Below are 25,876 nucleotides of genomic sequence, written 5' to 3'. Positions count from 1 at the left end.
TCTGGCCAGTGGATTTGGAGGATGTTGTGAAGGCATCGCTGGTGGTTACTTCCCCAGTCTTCTCCAGCGCTTTGAGGTGCCGGCTGTAGGTTGTCCAAGTCTCTGAAGCATATCGGAGTCCAGTGATCACTTGCTGCCCGGTAAAATAAGAGAAAGAGAGGCAGCACAAACATAATGATTGAAAAGCCTCGCATGCTGTGAAATTCTATGCCCCTTCATAATTTTTTTATAATAAGGTAAAATCTATATAAAACGCCAAAAACAATGTCTGTTTTCTCTCCTGCGATTACCGCCAGGAAAGAATTTAGCTTCTCCAAGCAGCAGACCGCACTTTGGAGACGATCCCTAACCCTGGGGGCTCCAAGCGCCGCTGTTTCCAGGCTCCCCCCACGCATCCACACCAACTCCCATCAAAACAACCTCCGAGAGTGAGGGTGTTGAAGGCTTCGAAACTTTGTTTTTAAACACAAAGAAAACGGAGCCTGGGATCGCGAAGCACAGCCGCGATAGTGAGGAGGCGGAGGGGAGAGAGAGAGAGAGAGAGGGAGGGTGGGGAGAGGAGAGGAGGGGAGGGGAAGGAAGGAAGGAGGGAGGGAGAGAGAACTCCGCCGCCTTCCGAGCCTCCAGAAGCCGAGCCTTGAGCTTGGAAACGCGGCCGCATCCTCTGGGCTGAGTACCCCCCCTCCCTCCCCGCCTGCAGCGGGCCGCCTTGAAACCGACGCTGCCTGACGATCCATGTTAGTTTCGTGCCTCCGCTTTGAAACTGACGAGGAAAGGTTTCCATGTTGTGAGTGACTCCTGAACCGCGCTTTCTCCTCTTCCCCCCCTCCCCTCCCCTCCCCTCCTCCATTTTAAAAAAAAATATCTATTTTTTTTCTCTGGGGAGGAGGGAGGGGGGAAAGGGGAAAAAAAAAAAGACTTTCTTAAATCAAAAAAGAAGATTTAGCTCATGGACAATCCGTCCATAATCACCCAAGTCAGCAAAGAGGAGGCGAAAACCCCGCTACGAGAGAAAGGTAACAATTTTGTAACAATGTATCTGACACAGCGACAATGTATCAGCTTCCCTGTTGTTGTGGTTTAAACAGAGAAACTTTGTAGCAAACTCAACCGCAACATTGTTGCCATTCCTCCTCTTACTGTGTGATAGTGTTTCCCTCCCTCTCCCTCCTCTATTCCCCTCGTCAATTCTGATATCTGCGGTTTCGTCTCTTTTAAAACTGGTTTTGGTTCGGTTTAGATCAAAAGAGGGGCTTTTTAAAGAGAAAAAAAAGTCCCATCCCTCCCCCCGCCCCCCCTCTCTCTCTCTCTCTTTCTCTTTCACATAAACAGAGTCAATGTTGTCTTCTCTGTCTAATCTCCCTCCCCTCTTTCGGCCCCCCTCCTCCTCCTCCCAGAGAAGCGGTGGGGGGAAGAGAGAGAGAGGGAAAAAACACCGCCCCACTTAAACCAGCTCTTGTTCTGGACGGGAGTGGGAGCTGAACTCCGGGCGGGAGGTTTGTTTGTTTTAAGCAAATTCGTTTATTTTTTTTTAAAACGTCAACATTTTGCGGAATCTCTTTTTCGCACCCCGAGCTGAGGTTGCATCAGTTGGTGCCCTGATGGCGATGTGTTTTTCTCTTGTGTGTAAGAGGGAGCGGATGCGTGTGTTTTTGTGGAACTTGGGCTAGTGGGTGTGTCAGTGTTTTTGATTCTTGTGTTGTTGGCGGCGGCTGGGAGGAGGGAGGGGGGGGTGGAGAGAGAGAGAGAGAGAGAGGCAACTATACCGTCTGTGTTTCAGAATGTTAACCCCGCCTCCCTCTCCGAAACATTCACTCTCCAAAACATCCATCTGTGCCTGGGTTTTTTTTTTCAATTCTAGGAGTCCCCCACGATCTGTCTGTTTGTCCCTGTGCTTCGGGCAGTCGGTACTGCTTCTGAGAAGCTGGAGAAGGGGGGGAGGTGGGGGTGGGGAGACAGTGGGCAGGATTCTGGCCGCTGTGTGTGGGGCTCAGGGCCCCTTGGCCACCCTGGACTACAGACTGAGGGTCTCTCTCAGCCACAGCACCGCTCCCCGAAATCGAATCGAGTGACTTCCTAGTCCCCCCACGGGGTTGAGAAGGCTTTGAGCTGCTGAACTGTCACCTGGGCAAAATTTGTTGCGTGTAACATTGCTTCTAACCACTCTATGTTTAACATGTGCCTGCTCCCAGAGTTTAATCGTGAACACTCTCATGCTGTCAATCCTTCATGACTTTGGTCCTCTCAAATCCCCCTCCATCTCGCCCCCATCATTGGTGCCCGTGTCTTTAGCTACCTTACCAGCTCCCAGGAGTCTCACCTCCTCTAAATCAGGAGGTGTGGGTTCGAGCCCCTCGCTACAGAGATGTAACCTCGTAGCCCAGGCCGACGCACGCAGGGCCAGTACTGAGAAAGTGCTGCACTGTCGGAGGTGCCATCTTTTAGGTGAGGTGACAAACCAAGGCTCTGTGTGCCCGCTCAGCTGGATGTGAAAGATCCCGTGGCACTATTACAAGCGAGCAGGGGAGTTCTCCCCGCTGTCCTGGCCAATATTTATCCTTCAACGGACATCACTAAAGCAGATTATCCGTCATTATCACATTGCTGTTTGTGGGATCTTGCTGTGTGTAAATTGGTTATCGAGTTTCCTACAGTTGACAACAGTGACTACATTGCCAATAGTACTCCATTGGCTGAATAGCACTTTGAGATGTCCTGGAATTGTGACAGCCGTTATGGTAAAGTCTTTCTGTAATGTGGCCACACTCCGGGAATCCCTTTCTAAACCACCTTCTCCTTGTTTGAACCTGCCCCTTGGTCCGAACTTTCAAACTGCCTCTCCTCCTCAGGCTAAGTGGCTACCTCACTCTCTCTGTAGCATTACTTTGGGATGTTTGCCCGTGTTAAAGGTGCTATGTAAATGCAGGCCTGCCTGACCATTACAGGGGTTGAAGGTACAAATCAAAAAGTCCCAGTTTGATTCCTGATCTGTGTTGAAGTTGCTTGTTTTGGCGCAGCAGCATTTAGGAGCAAGAGTTGGCCTCAGATGGAGATGTGATGAGTGGTTTGCCACAGGGATCAGTGCTGGGCCCTCAACCCCTTACCATTTATATCAATGACTTAGAGGAAGGGACTGATGGTGTGGTTGCTAAATTTGCTGATGACACAAAGATAGATAGGAAAGTAAGTTGTGAAGAGGACATAAGGAGGCTATGAAGGGATATAGATAGGTAGGTCAGGTGAATAGGCAAAGACCTGGAGTATGATGTGAGAAAATGTGAAATCATCTATCATGGCTGGTCAAATTTTAAAAAAAAGGCATTTTCTCTAAACGATGTGAGATTACAGAGCTCTGAGATGCAGAGGGATCTGGGTGGTCCTAGTGCATGAATCACAAAAGGTAGGTACAGTAAGTAATTAGGAAAGCTAATAGAATGTTATCATCTATTGTGAGGGGAATTGATTATAAAAGTAGAGAGGTTATGCTTCGGTTGTACAGGGCATTGGTGAGGCCACATCTGAAGCACTGTGTAGGATATTGGTCACCTTATTTAAGGAAGGATGTAAATGCATTGGAAGCAGTTCAGAGAAGGTTTACCAGACTAATACCAGAAATGGGTGAGTTGCCTTATGAAGAAAGGTTGGACAGACTAGGCTTGTATCCACTGGAGTTTAGAAGAGTAAGAGGCAACTTGATTGAAACCTTTAAGATCCTGAGGGGTCTTGACAGGGTGGATGTGGAGAGGATGTTTCCTCTTGTGGGAGAATCTAGAACTAGGGGTCACTGTTTCAAAATAAAGGCTTGTCCATTTAGGGCAGAGATGAGGTAAAAACTTTTCTCTGAGCGTTGTGAGACTTTTGGAATTCTCTTCCTCCCAAGGTGGTTGAAGCAGAGTCCTTCAATATCTTTAAGACAGAGGTGGGTAGATACTTGATAAGCAAAGGGGTGAAAGGCTATTGGAGATGGGGCAAGAATATGAGGGTAAAATCGGATCAGCCATGATCTTATTGAATGGTGCAGTAGGCTTGAGGGGCCGAGTGGCCCACTCCTAATTCGTATGTTCATATGTGCCCCTGGGCTGGGGGAGGGGCGAGGAGACAAACTAACTAAGATTCCTGCTTCGAATCACTGACTAACAGCCCCCTCTCCAGTAAACTACACTCGGGTAGATGCTGAATGAAGGCACAAGTGTTCCCATCATGGTTGAATATGCCGAGCTTATTCATTGAGGGGTGACTTGGGGAAGTGTTGGTGGTTTGCGGGAACATGTGGAATTATTCATTGTGAGGGAAGGGACAGGAATTAACTCGATTCTGTATATTCATTCTCGGGATATGGATGTCACTGGCTAGACCAACATTTATTGCCCATCCCTAATTGCCCTTGAGAAGGTGGTGGTGAGCTGCCTTCTTGAACCGCTGCAGTCCACGTAGTGTAGGTACACCCACAGTGCTGTTAGGGAGGGAGTTCCAGGATTTTCACCTAAAGAAATGGCGATATAGTTCCAAGTCGGAATGGGGTGTGTAAGAATTGGAAGAATTTGGGAGGTGATGTGCCTTTGTCCTTCGGTACAGACTGTGGGTTCAGTAGGTGCAATTGGTAGCTGATAGGGTGAGATGAAGTAGGAGTTGGAGGACAGAATTACCTGGAAAAACTCAGCAGGTCAGGCAGCATCGGCGGAGAAGAAAAGAGTCGACGTTTTGAGCCCTCATGACCCTTCAACAGAACGTCAACTCTTTTCTTCTCCGCCGATGCTGCCAGACCTGCTGAGTTTTTCCAGGTAATTCTGTTTTTGTTTTGGATTTCCAGCATCCGCAGTAGTTTTTTGTTTTTATCTAGGAGTTGGAGGAGGCTAGTGTGAACATAAACACCAGCATAGATAATTTGGGCCATAGGGTCTGTACAGTTAATTCTTTGTGATAATACTACAATCAGGCAGCAGGAATGTCCAAAGTTCCCTAATTCATGTCCACTATGGCATTAAGATGGTCAGCACTCACTGTGTTACGTAGAGGAGGGTGTATAGGTGACGCAATGTGTACTGTGCACAGGTTAATGGCCCTATCCTGATAGCACGCAGGGACTGAACAGAAAACTGGAGAGGGGCCAATGCTATTACAGGTCGCAGTTATTGGCATCACAAACTTTCAGGAAATATTGTAAACTAACAGAATTATTTACTCCGCCATATTCTTAACCCCCACTCCCATTGACAGACCTGTCCCCACCAGTACTGTACCCCAGTGTTATACAGTGACGGACCTGTCCCCACCAGTACTGTCCCCCAGTATTAGACTGTGACAGACCTGTCCCCACCAGTACTGTACCCCAGTGTTACACAGTGACAGACCTGTCCTCACCAGTACTGTACCCCAGTGTTACACAGTGACAGACCTGTCCTCACCAGTACTGTACCCCAGTGTTATACAGCGACAGACCCGTCCCCACCAGTACTGTCCCCGAATGTTATACAGTGACAGACCTGTCCTCACCAGTACTGTACCCCAGTGTTATACAGTGACAGACCTGTCCTCACCAGTACTGTCCCCGAATGTTATACAGTGACAGACCTGTCCTCACCAGTACTGTACCCCAGTGTTACACAGTGACAGACCTGTCCTCACCAGTACTGTACCCCAGTGTTACACAGTGACAGACCTGTCCTCACCAGTACTGTACCCCAGTGTTATACAGCGACAGACCTGTCCCCACCAGTACTGTACCCCAGTGTTACACAGTGACAGACCTGTCCTCACCAGTACTGTACCCCAGTGTTACACAGTGACAGACCTGTCCTCACCAGTACTGTACCCCAGTGTTATACAGTGACAGACCTGTCCTCACCAGTACTGTACCCCAGTGTTATACAGCGACAGACCTGTCCCCACCAGTACTGTACCCCAGTGTTACACAGTGACAGACCTGTCCTCACCAGTACTGTACCCCAGTGTTATACAGCGACAGACCTGTCCCCACCAGTACTGTACCCCAGTGTTATACACTGACAGACCTGTCCCCACCAGTACTGTACCCCAGTGTTATACAGCGACAGACCTGTCCCCACCAGTACTGTACCCCAGTGTTATACAGCGACAGACCTGTCCCCACCAGTACTGTACCCCAGTGTTATACAGTGACAGACCCGTCCCCACCAGTACTGTACCCCAGTGTTATATAGTGACAGTCCCGTCCCCACCAGTACTGTACCCCAGTGTTATACAGTGACAGACCTGTCCTCACCAGTACTGTACCCCAGTGTTATACAGTGACAGACCCGTCCCCACCAGTACTGTACCCCAGTGTTATATAGTGACAGTCCCGTCCCCACCAGTACTGTACCCCAGTGTTATATAGTGACAGTCCCGTCCCCACCAGTACTGTACCCCAGTGTTATACAGCGACAGACCTGTCCCCACCAGTACTGTACCCCAGTGTTATATAGTGACAGTCCCGTCCCCACCAGTACTGTACCCCAGTGTTATACAGTGACAGACCTGTCCCCACCAGTACTGTACCCCAGTGTTATACAGTGACAGACCTGTCCCCACCAGTACTGTACCCCAGTGTTATACAGCGACAGACCTGTCCCCACCAGTACTGTACCCCAGTGTTATATAGTGACAGTCCCGTCCCCACCAGTACTGTACCCCAGTGTTATACAGTGACAGACCCGCCCCCACCAGTACTGTACCCCAGTGTTTTCTAGCTCTACAGTTTCCTCCAGACCCATGTATGGACTGACAGGATGTCAGAATGATGCTGTGGGTATTCCTCACAGTTTGTAAATTTATTGGGTGTGTAATACAGTGAAAATGGGTGTTTCCCAACTGTTGCCATGAAGAGGGAGCATTCCACATGCCTGATCTTGCAGTGTTGTCACTCAGCACTGAACCATGTAGCATTGTGTGTGTTTTGTGTAAACATCTGAAGCAAAAGTGACAAGTGTCTGATTTCCTGCTGAGTTTGAATGCATGTTGATGTCCAGGGTGATTGGATGGTACTTGGTATCTTGGTACGTGTGGGGCTGCAGGGGTCTGTTATTGGCCCAGAGGGTCCTGTTGCCATGGAAATGTGTATCCCTTCTTGCCTCCCTTTCACTTTTCTATAGGTACAGTACACATTGAGTAAAAGGCGAAACACAGTGTTCCCATCTGATATCTCTTTATGTCAGCCATGTCCCTCTGTTTGGCTCACCCTGTGTGGATGAAATGATAAGTTGATTACAGAGATTCTGGGTAATGGCTGCATTACTGCAGATAGCTACATCTTTAAATCTTTCCCATCAATTTAAAAATCTCTTTTTCCATTTCTCAGAGATTGTTTGGGTCAGTGTAGAGGGAGCTTTACTCTGTATCTAATCCCATGTTGTACCTGTCCTGGGAGTGTTTGATGGGGACAGTGTAGAGGGAGCTTTACTCTGTATATAACCCCGTGCTGTGCCTGTCCTGGGAGTGTTTGATGGGGACAGTGTAGAGGGAGCTTTACTCTGTATCTAACCCCGTGCTGTACCTGCCCTGGGAGTGTTTGATGGGGACAGTGTAGAGGGAGCTTTACTCTGTATCTAACCCCATGCTGTGCCTGTCCTGGGAGTGTTTGATGGGGACAGTGCAGAGGGAGCTTTTGAAAGTTCCTATTGAATCTGCTTTCACCACTCTCTTTCAGGCAATGCATTCCAGAGCACAGCTTGCTGTGTTTAAAAATAAAAACTCCCTTGATCCGTGCTCAGTTATTTTGTGTGTGATTATGCTATAGTGTGACTGGCCATTGTCCAGAACTAGCCCACCTCATACATGCAAGCTCCCCAGCAGGAATGTGGTTAGGGATTAGGAGCAAGAGTCCTGGATTATTCTCCCCCAGCTCCACCGCCCACAACTCCAGCCCCTCTCCCAGATTTTTAACTGATCCAATGACACTGAGGCCAATTGTAACAACAACGATCGTTTGTATTCAGAGAGGTGCCTGGTAGAAAAACAACACATCCATAGAACCATAGAAATGTTACGGCACAGAACGAGGCCATTCAGCCCATCATGTCTGCGATGGCCAAGAAAGTAAAAATAAAAAAACTAGTTGCCCATTTTAATCCCACCATCCAGCATCTGGTCCGTAGCCTTGGCTTTAGATGCAGATCCAGGTGCCTTTTAAATGAGTGAAGGGTTTCTACCCCCACCACCAAACCAGGCAGTGAATGCCAAACACCCATCACCCTCTGGGGTGAAGAAGTTTTTCCTCATGTCCCCTCTAATCCTTCTGCCGATCACCTTAAATCTGTGCCCCCTGGTAATTGACCTCTCTGCTAAGGGGAAACAGGGCATCCCTGTCTATTCTATCTAGGCCCCTCAATCTTGTACTCCTCAATCAAGTCACCCCTCAGCCTCCTCAGTGCCAGGGAAAACAACCCCAGCCTATCCAATCTTTCCTCATAGCCGCATTTTTCAAGCCCTGGCAACATTCTTGTAAATCTCCTCTGTACTCTCTCCAGAGCAATTATGTCCTTCCTGTAATGTGGCGACCAGGACTGTACACAAAATGTCCCTAGGCACTTTCACAGCAGCATGAGCAGACACACATTGACATGGAGCCAAAGGAGGAGATATTGGTCCCATATTTTAGATCAGATGTTAAACTGAGACCCTGTCTCCCCCCCAAATGACATCTAAGACCAGGTGATCTGGCCCTTTTCATGTTGCTGTTTTTGGGAGTTTGCTCTGCATATGTGTTGCTGCCAACATTTCTTACGTTACAATCGCGACTACAATTTTTATTTGAAGACAAGTACTTCATTTGGGACACCTGAGGCTGTGAAAGGTGCTATATAAATGCAAGTTGCTTTTCTTTGTATGGGATTAGGGGTTGGTGTGTGGGGCGGGGAAACATTGAGATTCCGTGTTGTGCATCTGAGTGATCGGACTTTCTGTACTTTGGAAAGAACCACTTGCTTTACAGCTAAACTCTCACCATCTGCCTGCCCTATCCTCTCCTGTTACTGGGGCTCTAGGGCATCGATCGTGCATCTCAGTAATTACTAAGAGGGGTATTAATCACGGATGTGGAGAGATTGTGTACCCTGGACAGTCCCGTTGGCACCAGTGGAACTGCACTAAACCCCCTCCTTAAACTTCAGCTTGTCTGAAACTCTCCCGGCCCTATCCTAACATGTACACAATCCCGTTCACCCCTCATCCCTGAGCGCGTTCCCAATCCGGCAATACCTCAGCTTTTAAATTCACATCTTTGTTCCCAAGATCCCTCCTGATCTCTGTAACTCCCTCCCTGAGATCTCTGTGCTCCCCCAATTCTGACCTCGTGCCTCTCTGCTTTGAATCGCTCCCCCATTAGCAGCCACGCCTCCAGCTGCCTGGGCCCTAAGTGTTAATGTGCGGAGTAGGTGTCTGGTAAGGGAAGAAGTTTGAGCCAGCCATAGGGTTATTCATACTACTCAGTAAGTACAATATGACATACTGCTCAGTATAACAAGTGCAGATTACTTTTCCCTTCCTCACCGGTTCTTGTATCTGTGCCCTAACCTTTCCCCAATTAGTATCAACTGCTCTTAATCACAGCCACAGCATGTGCACAATTGTCACAGCATTTGCAACATTAACACTGAGCTCTGGAATTCCCTCCTTAAACAACGCCTCTGCCCCACTCTCTTTAACAAACATTTTCTCATCTGTCCTGATATCTCATTTTGGTCCTCGGTGCCAGTATTTTGCCTGAAGTTCCTGCTGTGTTAAAGGCGCTGTTTAAATACGAGTTATTGTCCACTCGAGGGGAATTGGGAGTAATGTTTGTGTAGAAAGCCCCTCCCCACCCCAGGCCTGGGGACATTGAAGGTGTGTCCGCTGCCTCTTGTACAGCGAACCTAGGCACAAAACAAAACATAAAGCCGCAGCCAGAGTTTTTGGGCCTGTGAGGGCGGTGAGAGTGCACCCCTGCGCTCTCTGTGCTGTTACACCGGGGGGAAGGAAGTCTGAGGAACACCCCCCCTCCTCTGCTGCAGAGGCAGCGCCCATAACAGGAAACGGTGAGGATGGAGGAAACACTGGGCCGAGCTCCGAGCGAGGGAAGTGGCCAATAACTGTTGTCAGGCACGGAAGCAGCGAAGGCAACAGTTTCCTGTGTGGGGAGAACATGCTCACCTACCGCTGCCAGGCTGGAGATCACCTCCCTCAGCCCTGCTCCCCCTGTCCCCTACCCTCCTCTGCAACCCCCTCCATGACTGACGTCCCCCTCCCCCTGAGGCACCCTGCCCAGAACTGAACACAGTCACTCCAGATGGTCTCTGACTAGTGTTTTATATGGTTGTAGAATAAAATCAACCACCCCCCGCGCACAACATCCTCTTCCACTTTATAATCCAGGGAACGTGGGGGCTAAATTTAATATCTCCGATGAAGAATGTTGCCTCTAACACTGCCACCATCAGCTCCAGTCATGTGAAGTGTCAATCTCGCTAACATCTTTTAAACTGGGACATGGGACTTGAACCCAGAACCTTTGCACTCGATGAGTGTGCGGCCAATTCAGCCAAGCTAAGTAAGACTTGTATCTATTAACTATAGGCAGGGAGTGCCAAATGATGGGTTTAATAGGGCATTTCATCTGATTATACAGCAGAGGAGGTGAAGGCCATTTGGTCCATCATGTCTGTGCTGACTCTTTGAAAGACATATCTAATCAGTAATCTAATCTTACCTCATAGCCCTGCAAATTTCTGCTTCTCTAGTATTGAATCAATTCCCTTTTGAAAGTTCCTATGGAATCTGCTTCCACCGCCCTTTCAGGCAGCGCCTTCCAGATCACAACAACTCGCTGTGTAAAAATTTTTTAAAATCTCCTCATCTCCGCCTCCAATGCTTTTGCAGATTATCCTCAATCTGTGTCCTTCTGGTTACTGACCCTCCCGCAGCCACCGAGATCATCCCCCATTCCTGCCCACTCCTCCCACCCTCTACCTCCTCTTCACACCCCCGCTCCCAGACGCCAATAGATCCAGCGTACAGCTTCTCCTCACTCTATCAAACCCCTTCAAAATTTTGAACGCCTCTGTTAAACCTCCCCCTTATCCTTCCCTGCTGTAAGGAAAACAATCCCAGCTTTTCCAGTCTCTCCACATTAACCAAAGCCCCTCACTCCTAAAACCTCCACATTCTCTCCAAGACCTTGACATCCTTCTTAAGGTGTGGTGCCCAGAATTGAACACAATACACCAGCTGGAGTCTAACCAGTGATTTATAAAAGTTTAGCATAACTCCCTTGCTTTTGTACTCTGTCCCTATCGGTAAAGCCATATTCTTTTATTAATAGCCTTCTCGATTTGTTCTGCCCCTTCTGAAGATTTGTCTCTCTGCACCCACGGGTATCTCTGTTTCTGCACCCCCTTTACAATTGTTCAGCTTAGTTTATGTCAAACCTTTCTCCGTGATCGATTGGATAAAGGCCCCACCCAATCAGATACCAGTTTGTATAAGTTAGCAGATCAAAGGTTCGAATTGGATCTGCGCAAAGTTCACTAGCACCTTTGGCTGAGCTGACACTGAGGTCGTTGCTGGGGTGGAGTAATCAGTCAAATCTCACCCCGCCCCCACCACCCCGATTCCTCCTGCTGCAATGAGTGTGTCTACTGTGGGCACGATTGAGGGTTTGGTTGTCATGGAACCTCCCCATTGCCCCTCAGGGGGATAGAACATTGGCTTTTGTGCACCAGGTGAGTTTAGTGGGGGGGTTGTGGGGGCTAGAAATCAGTTGGCCGGTCACTCCCGCGGGGTTAGAGGAGGGGGTGCTGAGGAGGAAATGGCAATGGGTGGAGTGGGGGAGAAATACAAATGAAAGAACGTGCATTTCTATAGCACCTTTCACAAACTCCGGATGGCCTTTCCAAGCAATGAAGTATTTTTGAAGTGTAGTCAGTATCGTAAGTAAGGAAATGCCAAAGCTAATTTGCACACAGCAAGATCCCACATTGAGGTAATAACCAGGTAGCCTGTTCAGTGCTGTTGGACAAGCGATAGATGATGGCCCAGGACTGCTGGTGGGAGAAACGCTCCTTTTCACTGTGGAATCTTTTTAAGTTCACTTGAAAGGGCAGCTGGGCCGTCATTTTAACTTCTCACCTGAAATCGGCACCCCTGACAGTGCAGCACTCCCTCAGTACAGGCACTTGAGTGTCAACCTGAATTTTAAGAGGGAGCCTATGGTGTGGGGTTTGAGCTCGGAGATGGGAGTGTCACCTGAGGCACAGCTGACACTGCCACAAGTTTGGGTTCACACAGAGCCGAGTGGCTGAGTTTTATGTTCCTCTGTATCGTGCTGCTTTGCTAAAGAATGGAAAACTTGCATTTATATAGTGCCTTCCACAGCCACTGGACGGCTCACTACTGACTTACACCCAATGAAGTACTTTTGAGGTGTAGTCACTGTTGTAACGCCGATTCACCACCAGAGGCACTGTTTTGCTAATTGCAGTGCATTCTGGGCAAGATGAGCATGTTGACCTTTGGTGCCGCAGTTCACCAGGCTCAGTGCATTCTGGGCAAGCTGGTGGGGTGGGCAGTGCTGCCCCCCGCTGGGGTTGAAATGGCTGCCCTTCCTGTCTCTAACTCCCTCGGGATGCCTCTGCCTTTCAGGACACCTGCCCGTCTCCAGCAAGAAACCACGGCGACGGAGTATCTTCCATGCCATCATCTGCTGCCTGCCCCAGAGCGATGACAATGCCAACCAGGTCCTGGGCAGCAGCAACAACAACACTTCACTGCTGCCCGATGGCAAGAGCAGTGCCACCCAGGTAAGGTGGTACCCCAGGGGTGGGCAAAGCTACCCGCTCAACCGTGCAGGCTCTGGGTGGGGTTAGATATGGCTAAATCAGACCTGGGGGGTGGGAGGGGTTCTGCGCTGGGAGTGTGGGGGGTGGGGGGGGGGGTCTTGGGAGGGAGAGGGTGATGGAGGTGACAGAGGGGAAGGGAGAGGAGGTGGGAGAGGGACAGAGCTTGGGGTGGCGAGGGGATTGGATTGGGATTGGGGAGGAGGAGGGCAATGGAAGGTGTTTGGAGGGGAGGGTGGGATGGAAGGGAGAAGATGGGGCTACACTGTCAGCGGAGGAGGGGGAGCAGAGGAAACAGTGATCACTATTCTAACTAACCCACATTTCCTGCTGCTTCATCACAGCTGTCTTGGCAGAGTGTAAGCTCCTGGGAGAGACCAAAGAAGTCCCCATGGCCAATAAGAATAAAAAAAACTCCGGAAATTCCTCTCTGACTACCCTCAGCTGATGGAAACCCAGTCCAGGAGGTCACCCGGACCAAATGATCTGTATAGAGACACTTAACTTCCATATGATCAGATCTCTGCCCCAATCAGGAGCTGGTCCAGCTCCTGCCCGAAGGGTCAGGGAGTCAGTACCCACCACACCAGCTGGCATCACATTCCTGAGGCTCATTAGTCCCAGGGAACAGGAACTGACCCACACCCAGTGGGTTTCAACTCTTAAAGAGTTTAGACTCACGTCCCCTGGCCCCCTCTGATCTGTGAAACTGGAATGATCCCTCAGCAGGACTCTACCCAACTATTCAATTTGTTTCTCAATCTCTATTGGATCACCTCTGTGTCTCTGTCGCTCTAAAGTGAGCAGAGCTCGTTCCTTAAGCCAAGCTGAGAATCTGAAGTTCTTCGGTATGGGAATCATTCCTGTATCCAGTAATCTCTTCCTTGCCTGGGTTCTGATTTGGAATACTACTTCTGTTTTAAACAATGAAGCCTTCAAACGATTTAGTGCATTGGATAGGATATAGGAAAGGGCTACCATGGTGCAAGTAATTGTGGGGAGGGGGCTAATGTGGGTCACAGCTAATGTGTGAAGCAAGGAGCTTGGAGTATGGGGGTGGAGGCAGGTAAACACATGGCATGGTCTTATTAAATTCAAATATTCCAAATTATAAAGGGTTTTGATAGAGTAATTATGGAGAAACTGTTTCCACTGTCAGGAGAGTCGGTAACCAGAGGACACAGATTTAAGGTGATTGGCGAAAGAGCCAGAGGGGGAGATGAGAAAGCATTCCAGGCAGCTAGTTGTGATGAGCTGGAACATGCTGCCTGGAAGGGAGGCGGAACCTGATTCAATAATAACTTACAAAAGGGGAACTGAATCAATACTTAAAAAGGAAAAAATGCAGGGGAGTGGATTTAGTTGGATAGCTCTTTCAAAGATCCAGCACGGGCAGGATGGGCTGAATGGCCTCTTGTGCTGTAAGACTGTCTAGCTCAGGTATTTGGTATTAACCAATATTGGCCTTTTGGTTTAGGTTCTGTGCAGCAATGAGGCAGAAGCATTAGGAACAATCGAACACAAACCTCCAGAGACGTTTAATTCATACTGCAGAAAGATAACTGAAGTAAGCTGAAAGTAGACTGGAGCTGGAGGGGCGACACCAGGGGCAAGGCTGCAGGCTAACTCCACCCTGGCTCTGGGATTGGACCCTGTGTTAATGCCAGAGGCACTCTGAGAGCTGAGCTCTTCTTACTCCTTTGGGTAGAAAGATAGAACAGGATGGGGGTGGGTGGGATTCGATCCCGCTTCCTATATTTAAAAACAAAAGGAAGATCCCAAATGGGCAATTCTGAAAAGTGAGGAAAAACTGGGAAACTCAAAATGAAAACCGGAAGGACCAGGATGATCATTCCAAGGTGCCTGAGTGTCTATTCGTCAATGGGCTAATCGACGACACTATCAGGCTGGGGGCAAGGATGATAAAGAGCCACCAGGTTCATTGTGTGTTTAGGATAGCAAAATATGTTATAGGGCTGCATATATATACAGCAATATCCTACACCATGGAGGAATGCAGTGTGCCACTGTGTTGTACCATTGGACTAGTTGGTGACCTGTTAACAATATAACCACACCCACCACACTGGCAACATTTAGCCCACAGAGTGTCTTAGTTTATGCTCAAAAGCAAAGATTCCTGTTTCTGATTGACATGCAGTCCCTCCGATACATGCACACTGGGTACAGACAGGAAGGGACTTCACTGACCAGCCCACTGATACTTTGCCTTCTAGACTCGTGGGAGGTATAGCAGCGCACCTCATGTAAACCCAAAAAAATTAATCATAAACAGGAGCAGGAGTGAACCCTTTGGCCTCCTTTCCCCTCTGACCCATGGTGACCATTTTCTGCTCGGTTCGAAAGAGACCCAGGGCCGAATCTTTTCTTCAGATTCCGTGCACCACCACAAGTCGGCTTGCACAATAAAGGACAACGTGGATCAGAGCGCAAAGCTGCAAAGAGGCATTGATGGAGCCAGTGAGTGGGTAGAACTGTGGCAGAAGGAGTTCAACGTGGGGAAGTGTAAAGTCATCCAGTTTGGGGTGTGAAAGAGAGTTCAGAGCATTTTCTACCTGGTGAGAGCCCTGGAACTGAGGAAGAGCTGAGAAGTTTAGGGACTCAGTTACAGAAATTGAGGGAAAAAAAGCAAAGGACACGTACCAAAAAAAAAGGAAAGGGCTACTGAAATGTTTGTCTTTATCTAAAGAGGTTGTGGTTTAGTGACATAAATCTCTGGTTTAAACCCCCCATCTGGACAAACTGGGTTCAGTTCTGGGCCCTGCACCTCAGGGAGGACCTATTGGCCCTGGAGAGGTGGGGGAGCAGCGTAGATTCACCAGAATGATCCCGGGGCTGAAAGGGTTAAGTTATGAATTTGCAGGTTGCACAGACCAGGCTGGTATTCCCTTGAGTTGAGAAGATTAAGAATTGATCTAATCAAGGTATTTAAGAAGATCAAAGTAGACGGAGAGAAACTATTTCCCTCCGGCAGGGAGGTTGAGAACAAGATTCGAGCCAGGCTGTTCAGGAGTGATGCCAGGAAGCACACCTTCACTCAAGAGAGTGTGAAAATCTGGAACTGTCTCCCCAAAAATCTGTTAAGGCTCAGGATCGATTGTCAACTTCAAAACTCAGGTTGATGGAACGTGTTGGGTGAGGGGATAGTAAGGGTCACAGAACCAAAGCCTGGAGTTAAGATGCAGATCAGCCATAATCTAATCCAGAGTAGACTAAAGGGGCTGAGTGGCCTCCTGTTCCCATATTCCACGGGTGAGAAACAGTGGTTAACGGTGCAGCAACTTCACCAATGTGACAAGCCGGAGGCGGGAACTGGTTGTTTTTTTTTTTGACTGCTTCAGTTGACGTGTGCAAGTTGCATACAGGATGGCCAGTCCTGGAACTGGGCCCCCCCCCCACTCCCCCCTCCTCTCCCCACCCCTCTCTGTCCTGTTTTGTTCCTGTAGTATCCGTCGCTTTGCCAGAAGGTGGCAGTGCTGCGCCGTGTCGATTTAATGGCGCGACTCCCTGTTGGAAAACAAAATAGCAAGGCGAATGGAATTCCAGGAATGTGGAAGCTGCAGAGGGGGACCCCGGGCTGATTGAAAGCAGCGATAATCGGAAAGCTGAGCCGGAATGTTAAAACCTCTCATCTTTTTCCTGTTTTGCCCACTCCCCCTCTTTTGTTATAAGGTTGAATTCTACAAGTGCTGACCCTCCCCCACCCCCACCCCCCCCCCTGCATGTTTAATTTGGACTTTTTGGGGGGGAAAAATGTCCTTTTTGACAACTTTTTTTTTTAAGTGTAGCAAGAACCTGGACTTTTCAGATTCTGTGGCTCAGCTTCAAGTCGGGTCAAACTCATCGTGAACCAGATGACTGAAGGAAATACTTTTTTATTTAATGAGACCCAGGGCTGCTAAAGGCAACGCAGGGAACTGAGGACGTTGCACAAGGAGATTATGTCAGAACCGAGGGGCTGTAACCATCAGGAAAGCTCAAACAGGTTTGAGGCTCTCCTCGAGGGTAGAGGAAAAACAGGCTGAAGAATTGCCTGACACAAGCCTTTAAGATTTTGAAGGGGTTTGATAGACGTAGAGAAGATGTTTCCACTTGTTGGGAGAGGCTATAGAATTAGGGTCCGTCAACATAAGAGAGAGTTCCTAACTCAGGAGAAGCTTCCTTTACCCAGGGAGTGGTGAGAATGTGGAGATGGACACCGCAGGGGGTAGTTGAGGTGAACAACCTCGATGCATTTGATGGAGAAGGGGAAGCTGGATAAACGCATGAGGGAGAAAGGAATAGAAATCTGCGCTGAAAACCGACAACTCGATTTGGGCAATTCTCCCGAAACAGCCACTCGCATTATTTAGCACCTGTAACGTTGTCAAATATCCCAGGGAGTGTTACCAAGCAAAGCAATTTAACACCGAAGCTGCTTAAGTGAGATATTAGGGCTGGTGACCTAAAGCTTGGTCAAAGATGGAGGTTCTGAGGAGCATCTTTAAGGAGGAGGGAGAGGTTTAGGGAGGGAATTCCCCAGCTTAGGGCCCAGGCAGCTGAAGGCACGGCCGCCAGTGGCTGGAGTGATCAAAATCAGAGGTGCTCGAGAGGCGGGAATTAGAGATGTTGGAGTGTTGTGGGGCTGGAGAGGAGATTACAGCGATAGGGAGGGAGGAGGCCTCTGTGTCCTGACTGAAGAGGAATGTTGTGGCTCTGAGGTACCTGGTTGGTTCCAATCTCCCTACATCATCATCGCCTGGGTTCTTGCTATGGTTATGCGGCTGTCCGTCTTCTGTATTGCATCCTTATCATTTGAACCACTGCAGCTTTTGTGCTCCTCTTGTGTCTTTTTTTTATTTAAAACACACAGACTGCTGTTACTCACCACCTTCTCCCAGAAGTGAAAGCTCAGGACAATGGGAAGAAATGTGTAGTGATCGACCTGGATGAAACTTTAGTTCACAGTTCATTTAAGGTGTGTTAATGTTTTATTTTCTCCCCATATTCTTGAAGTTTTTTGGGATTTTTTTTTGCTGTCAATCTTCCTGTCCTCCTGTTTTGAAGACATTGACTCCTCGCTGCAGTTCGGTATCCAACATGTGGCTAATGTGAGTCCAGGGTCATGTGGGAGGAACAGGTGACCCTGGACCTCTGGTTCCTGATATCTCCACCACTGGGACTTTTATTCTTCCACGGGATGCGGGCGTCTCTGGCAAGGTCAGCATTTGTTGCCCATCCCTAATTCCCCTTGAACTGAGTGGCTTGCTAGGCCAATGCCAGAGGACAGTTGAGAGTTAACCATATTGCAGTGGGTGTACGAACATACAAATTAGGAGCACTCGGCCCTTCAAGCTTGCTCTGCCATTCAATAAGATCGTGGCCACTCCCAGTAACCTTTCAGGTAAGGACAGCAGGTTTCCTTCCCTAAAGGGACATTAGTGAACCAGATGGGGTTTTACAACAATTGATAGTTTCGTGGTCACAATTACTGAGACTAGTTTTCAATTCCAGATTTGCTAATTGAATTTAAACTCCAGCAGCTGCCGGGTTGGGATTCGAACCCAGGTCCCCAGAGCATTAGCCCTGGGCCTCTGGCTTACAAGTCCAGTGACATTACCACTACACCACTGTCTCCCCATGTCTCACCTCATGCCTGTGTCTGTTGTGGACTCATTGATAGAGATGGATCATTGTGATCATTCCACAATGCCAGTGCCCTCCTCCCCACCTCCCCACCTACCCAAACCACTCACCACCGCCCCAACTAGCAGGGTGATCAGGATGTGGATGAATTTTGGTCTGTTTTTATCTGGCAATTCCTGTGGGAAGTTGAGTGCCAGAGACCCTGTTGGTCATTTGTGGAAACCCTGAGTCATTGACAATCCGATCCTTACCATTGACAGTCATCTTGCTCTGTGAGGGGGAAGGGTGATTAGATAGCAGCCAGGACCAGGAGCGCCAAGAGGGGAGATGGTGATCGTGGTAATGACACTGGACTAGTAACCCAGAGACCCAGGCTAATGTTCTGGGGATATGGGTTCAAATCCCACTGCTGCACTCTACCTTGCATCCAACCTCAGGTAGGGAAAATTCAGCCCAATATTTCTGTTTCAGAATTTAAAAGGTGTATAAAACTATGAGGGGCATAGATAGGGTAGACAGGAAGGAACTTTTCCCCTTGGTGGAGGGATCAATAACCAGGGGGCATAGATTTAAGGTAAGGGGCAGAAGGTTTAGAGGGGACGTGAGGAAGAATTTTTTAACCCAGAGGGTGGTGGGAATCTGGAACTCACTGCCTGAAAGGGTGGTAGAGGCAGAAACCCTCATAACATTTAAGAAGTATTTGGATGTGCACTTGCAATGCCATGGCATACAAGGCTATGGGCCTAGTGCTGGAAAATGGGATTAGAATAGTTAGGTACTTGTTTGACCGGTGCAGACTCGATGGGCCAAAGGGCCTTTTTCTATGCAGTAGACCTCTATGACGTGTTTCTCTCTCTCTTTCTAATTTAGAAGGGGTGGGTAGAATGACCAATTTTTTTAATGACCTCTAATTCTGGCCTCTGAGACATTCCTGATTTTAATCACTCCAACATTGGTGGCCGTGCCTTCAGCTGCCTGGGTCCCAAGCTCTGGAACTCCTTCCCTAAACCTCTCCGTCTCTCTCCCCTCCTTTAAGCCGCTCCTTAAAGCGTGAGCCAGTGTGGATCAGAGAATGGGGGTGGGGTGGGGAGCAGTATGGGTGGAGGAGGGTCTGCCCTAATGGTGCAGGATATGGGCTAAGGGGAGGCTTCCCTCCCTCATGGGAATGGGAGGGATCATTGTTCCTCTGCGTCCCGCAGGTTGACTTGAAGGAGACCTGTCTTCAGCTGAGCATCTCCACAGGGTCAGAATGTGGTGTGAATAGGCAGAAAGTGCTGGGAAAACTCAACAGGTCTGCAGCATCTGTGGAGAGAGAAACAGAGTTAACGTTTCGAGTCTGTACGCTCTGAAGAAGAGTCTTACGGACTCGAAACTTTAACTCTGTTTCTCTCTCCACAGATGCTACCAGACCTGCTGAGCTTTTCCAGCATTTTCTGTTTTTGTTCTTTTAATAATGTTGGTTGAGGGATAAATATTGGCCCAGGACTTCCCTGCTGTCCTTTAAAATAATGACCAGGGGATGTTTTGCATTCACCAGAGAGGGGGAAAAAACAACCTCGGTTTAACATCTCATTGGAAACAGGCAGCTGTGGCAGTGCAGCACCCTCTTAGTACTGCACTGGGAGTGTCAGCCTGGATTAATGTGCTTGTGTGTCTGTGGAGTGGGACTTGAATCCACAGCTGTCTGACTCGGGCAGGAGTGCGGCCAGTTGAGCCATGGCTGACAACGAGGTGTATAAGGAGGATTATGGGCGAATGAAGGGTGGTCCTTGTCTGAGGCATTGTGGGCTGGTGTGGAGGACAAGGGTTCGAAACAGATTCTATTCCTTCCTGATTGGATGATGCCTTTTCCTCCCCCCACAGCCGGTGAACAATGCGGACTTCATTATCCCAGTGGAGATTGATGGCAACGTGCACCAGGTGAGAGTGTGTAACATTGCAAGACAGGAGAGTCAGCATCAAGGTCTCTGCCATTCTCCCTCCTGGCAAAGCTGGGCAGGTGGATTGGCAATGGTACTGTGGTGGTTATCACCAGCCAGAGACTGGGAATAACAATGGACATCAGTTCCGATCCCACCACAGGCAATTTGGGAATGACTGACAAAAGTGACCATGAAGCTGTTGGATTGTCATAAAAAACCAAACTGGTTTATTAATATTTCATTATACACAATCCCAACAGTCCAAACCCCTTTCCATTCACTCCCATTATAGAGAATCCCAATGGATCCAAACCCCTTCCCATTCACTTCCATTGTACACAATCCCAATGGTTCAAACCTCTTCCTATTCGCTCCCATTGCAGAATCCCAATGGACCAAATCCCTTCCCAATCACTCCCAGCATAGACCCAATTACTCAAACTCTCATCATTGGGTGACCCCCCCTCATCCCAGGGACCAATTCAATGAACCTTCACTATAGCACCTCCAATGCAAATATAGCCTTCCTTAAATGTGGAGATCAAAACTGCTCAAAGTATTCCAGATGTGGTCTCACCAAAACCCTGTACAATTCTAGCAAGACTTCCTATTCCTGTACTCCAATCCATTACAATAAAGGCTGACATGCTATTTGCCTTTCGTATTGCTTGCTGCACCTGCTTGCTTGTTTCCTGTGTTCCTTGTACAAGTACGCTCGAGGGTCTCTGAATATCAACGTTTCTCTTTGTTTCTGCTTTTCTATTCCTACAACCAAAGTGAATAACCTCACACTTCCCCACATTATACTCCATATGCCGACTTGTCCATTTATTTAACCTGTCTATATCTCTTGGCAGCCTCTGTGTCCTCCTCACAGCTTACTTTTCCACCTAGCTTTGTATTACCAGCAAACCTAGATACATTTCTCTTTGTCTAAGTCCTTTAAGTGATAAATAACTGAGGCTGCAGCACTGATCCTTGGGCCCGCTCCACTTGTCACATCCTGCCAATGTGAAAATGCTCTGTTTATCCCAACTGGCAACCAATTCTTTACCCATGCTAATAAATTGCACCAAATTGTGTAATAATAACTTTTAATGTGGCATCTTATTGAATGTCTTTTGTAAATCCAAATATATTATGTTTACTGGATTCTCTCACATCTGTAAAGAGCTTGGTTTGACCATCAGCATCAGGAGGACAAATGCCCTGGTCCAGGCTGCTGCCATCTATCAGCATTGACAAAGTAACGCTGGAGGTTGTAGCTAGTCTCACATATCTAGGCTCCACATCACCAGTAACCTGTCTGCTGATGCTGAAATAACTCGCGCACCACAAAAGCTGCAACTGTTCTGTCCAATCTGAGTGAGAGAGTGAGGAACAACAGCAACCTGACTGAGAACACCAAACTGTGAGTCTACCAAGCCTGTGTCCTCAGCGCACTCCTCTACAGTGCTGAGACCGGGATAACATGTGCTAGAAAGAAGAAAGAGCTGAGTTGTTTCCACCATCACTGCCTCAGATATATCCTCGGTATCTCCTGGCAGGGCAAGGTCACTAGCTGAGAGTTCTGGAGCATGCTAATTCCATCATACACTCATTGCTAAGCCAACAACGTCTTCGCTGGCTCGGCCATATTCGTGGGATGGATGAAAGCCATATACCAAAATACCTTCGGCACTGTGGATCGGTGACTTGGTGTCCATACCTCCACTACAAGGATGCGTGAAGATGGTGGACACTCTGAGGACTGAGAGACAGTTACTGACGACCTCTGGAGTCTGACTGTTTGGAAGGACATTGGAAGAGGGGAGCAGAAATGAAACACTCAGCTGGCCAAGCAGAGGTCTCGGAGAAAACAGAGGCCGGTGAATGTCCTCAGCCCACTCTCTTCCTCTGCAGCCAATGCAGCAGAGACTGACACGACAGAGTGAGGTTCCTGAGCCACACCAGGCGATGCTTAACATAAGAATTAACCACCACGGCACAAACCATCATCTTACCAGACGGAAGGCTGCCACTTAGCTTCCCCTTTACCTGGCCCTACTAGTTACACCTTAGTTATATTTGTCACAAACACAATTTCCCTTTTGTAAAATCATGCTGACTTGCTCTGATCATACTGCACTTTTCTAAGTGCGTTTTGAGTCTTCAATAATAGATTCCAGCATTTTCTCAATGACTGATATCAGGCTAACTGGCCTGTAGTTCCTGTTTCCCCCCTCTCCTTTTTTTGAATAGTGGTTTAAACATCTGCCAACTTCCAATCTGCTGGGACCATTCCAGAATTGAGGAAATTTTGGAAAATCATAACCAGTGCATCCACTATCTCTGCAGCTATCCCTTTTCCAACCATCAAGTCCTGGGGATTTATCAGCATTCAGGCCCAATAGTTTCTTTTATAGGTTTTCCTTTTATTAATTACGAAGATGGTCAATCTCGTTCATCTCTTGGCTATTTTCTGGTATGTTTTTTTTGTGTATTCTACTGCGAAGACAGACCCCAAATTTTTTTTTGTGGACTTAATGAGGCCCATGTCATGAGGTCAGTGGCGCTCAGAGGATTCGTGGGGTGGTGGAGGAGGGGAAGCGCGATGCATTGTGATGCATGGAAGGTTCTAGATCTCCCCAAGGACCACCAAATGGCTACCAATCAATTACTGAGGAATTTGGGATTAAGACTCGTCGCTCCACATGGACCTCGCCTCCACACACAGGATTGGAGTCCAACCGGGGGATGGGCACAGAACCTGGTTCTGATCTTCAACTGAATGAACTCCGTCACCAGCTGGATCTCTGCTGAGGCTGTGACTTGATTCAAGTAATCCAGGATAGGCTGTTCAGTGAAACTCTGGCCTGTCCTTGACTGCTTGGCTCAGGAGGCAGCCCGTGTCCTTCATTCACAATCGGCTCATCGCATTCCTGCTGCTTCTGAGTGACCGTTGAGCAGCGTGAGTGTGCGAACGCATCTTCCGGTAATGCCTCGTTGCTGCAGTTGTCTGAATGTGAATTATTGTAAACCTAACCTAAGCACAGAATCCCAATGGACCCAAATCCCCTCCCCATTCACCTCCAATATCCAGAAATCCTGATCCATTAGAATCCTTTCATTGGAATATTCTGCTCCAGCAATTCCTCAACCTTCTCTTTGTTCTTTTCCCCCTCCTCTTTCCTTCCTTATTATCCTCTTCTTCTCTATTTCTTCTTTACTCTTTCCCCTCTTTTTCCCCCACCACTTTGTTCTTTCCTGTCCATCCACTTCTCCTTTTTCACTTTCACCCCCTCCCCTTGCCCTCTTCTCTTCCCTCCATCCCTCTCTTACCCCTTTTTCTCTCTTCCTACTGATTTGTTAGATAACCATGAATGTCACAGGCTGAAGGAGGCCATTCAGCCCATCGCACCTGTGTTGGCTATGTAGTATGTATTTGTCTCTCTGCTCCCTCTGCCTCACCGGTACCATCCTGTGTTTCAGGTGTACGTCTTAAAGAGGCCTTATGTAGACGAGTTTTTGAAGAGAATGGGTGAGCTGTTTGAGTGCGTGCTGTTCACAGCTAGCCTGTCCAAGGTGAGTCCTCCCCCACTGTCAGCCCTCTTGCCAGTCGCGCACTCTGTGACACTGAACCTCCCATTTTGTCCATGTCCCTCTGCTTGCTAGATCCCACCTTCAGATTCGAGGTGTTTTGGGGTAAGGTGGGCACGGGGAACCTTCTTCCTTTATTTAAACTCTTTGAACAACAATTAGTATTTAGAGAGCCTATCTAACCTCGGAGAGTGTACCAAGGTGCTTCACAGAAGCATTATCGACCAAAACCTGGGCACCAAGGCACATGAGATATTAGGACGGGCAATTAAAAGCTTGGTCGGGAAGGTCGATTTTAAGAAGCGTCTTGCAGGAGGAGGGAGAGGCGGGGGTGGGGAGGGAGGAATTCCAGAGCTAGGGCCCAGGCAGCTGAAGGCATGACTGCCAATAGTGAAGTAATGAAAATCAGGATGTCCAAGAGGCCAGAATTGGGGGAGTGTAGAATCTCAAGAGGGTTGAGGGGCTGGAGGAGGTTATGGAGGTAGGGAGGGGTGAGGCCATTGGAGGGATTTGAAAACAAGGATGAGAATTTTTAAGTTGGGGTGTGATGATGGGTGAATTGGACTTGGAGCAAGTTAGGGAAACGAGCTTGGAGAGTTTTGAATATAATGGTTCCCTCACCAATGTTGCTTTTTAGTTTGAGTCACTGTTGGCCCTAGCCTGACCCCCAATTCCCATTGCTTTGCAGTACGCTGATCCCGTTGCCGATCTCCTGGACAAGTGGGGAGCTTTCAGGACCAGACTCTTCCGTGAATCGTGCGTCTTCCATCAGGGCAATTACGTCAAGGATCTCAGCCGGTTAGGACGGGACCTAAACAAACTCATCATCATTGACAACTCTCCGGCTTCATACGTCTTCCATCCAAACAATGCTGTATGTAGCTGACGGTCAGGCGTTCCCTATCGGTCTCTTGTGTATCTGGTGTGTTTGATTGCTTTCAGAAGGGGTAGTCTCTGAATGCCTCGCGCTCAGCCCCCCAATACACAATCGAGCTTAATACAGCGCCTTGGTAGTTTCCATTCCATTGGATTATCACACTCGAAAATCCATAGGCCCAGGCTAGTGCTCTGGGAGACACTGGTTTAAATCCCACCATGGCAGCTGGTGGAATTTAAATTCAACTATTACAATCTGGAATTGAAAGCTAGTCTCAGTTTCATGGTCACCATTACTGTCACTGATTGTCATAAAAACCCATCTGGTTCCCTACTGTCCCTTTAGGGAAGGAAATCTGCCGTCCTTACCTGGTCTGGCCTACATGTGACTCCAGACCCACAGCAAATGTGGGTTGATTCTTAACTGCCCCTCTGAATTGGCCTAGCAAGCCACTCAGTTCAAGGGCAATTAGGGATGGGCAAACAAATGCTGACCTTACCAGCGACGCCCACATCCCGTGAAAAAATAAATAAGAAAGAAATAGGCTTACACGGGTCTTTCCATTGTTACTTGGCGTATGAGGAGTTGCAAGGAAATGTCTAAAGAAGAAAGACTTGAGTTTCTAAAGCACTTTTCCTGGCCTAGGCCCATCCCAAATGTTTCATAGTCAATGAAACACTGTTAGGAAGAAATGTAACACTGCTGTAAGAAACCCTGCTGTAAGAAAATTGTGCACAGGAAGATCCCGCAAAGCGCCAATGTGACAATGACTGGATCATCTGTTTTCAGTCATGTTAGTTGAGGGATAAATGTGGACCAGGACACCGGGGGGGGGGAGAACTTCACAATAGTGAATCGTGCCCTCCTGAGGGGGCAAGAAGGGGGTCTTGGTTTTTAACATGGTGTCTGAAAGGTGGAACCTTGGTGTTGGCCTAGATTCTAATGCTCGACTTAGGAGGAGGGATGTGGATTGCGGACGGGCAAGAGGCCAGAATTGGGAGGAGGAGTGCAGAGATCTTTACAGTGTG

The 25,876-nt window shown here is 48.3% G+C and overlaps 1 protein-coding gene across 2 annotated transcripts in view; it reads left to right on the top strand.

Moving 5' to 3' along the window:
• The first annotated feature begins 402 nt into the window (after nucleotides 1–402).
• LOC144686889 (carboxy-terminal domain RNA polymerase II polypeptide A small phosphatase 1-like) overlaps nucleotides 403–25,876 on the top strand; it is a 30,095-nt gene continuing 4,621 nt past the window's right edge. Inside the window, exons 1-7 of one of the 2 annotated variants that reach the window (XM_078552711.1) lie at nucleotides 403–1,016; nucleotides 12,631–12,788; nucleotides 14,302–14,391; nucleotides 17,698–17,802; nucleotides 20,334–20,390; nucleotides 23,864–23,956; nucleotides 24,660–24,845. In XM_078552711.1, coding sequence (XP_078408837.1) covers nucleotides 950–1,016; nucleotides 12,631–12,788; nucleotides 14,302–14,391; nucleotides 17,698–17,802; nucleotides 20,334–20,390; nucleotides 23,864–23,956; nucleotides 24,660–24,845 — 756 coding nt within the window. In that variant the 5' untranslated portion in view covers nucleotides 403–949. The remainder of the gene's footprint in view (nucleotides 1,017–12,630; nucleotides 12,789–14,301; nucleotides 14,392–17,697; nucleotides 17,803–20,333; nucleotides 20,391–23,863; nucleotides 23,957–24,659; nucleotides 24,846–25,876) is intronic. The other variant, XM_078552710.1, reaches the window with a different exon arrangement.

Source organism: Cetorhinus maximus, chromosome 11 (assembly GCF_964194155.1).
Source record: "Cetorhinus maximus chromosome 11, sCetMax3.hap1.1, whole genome shotgun sequence".
NCBI lineage: Eukaryota > Metazoa > Chordata > Chondrichthyes > Lamniformes > Cetorhinidae > Cetorhinus > Cetorhinus maximus.
This window is presented reverse-complemented; position numbering and strand designations above follow the sequence as displayed.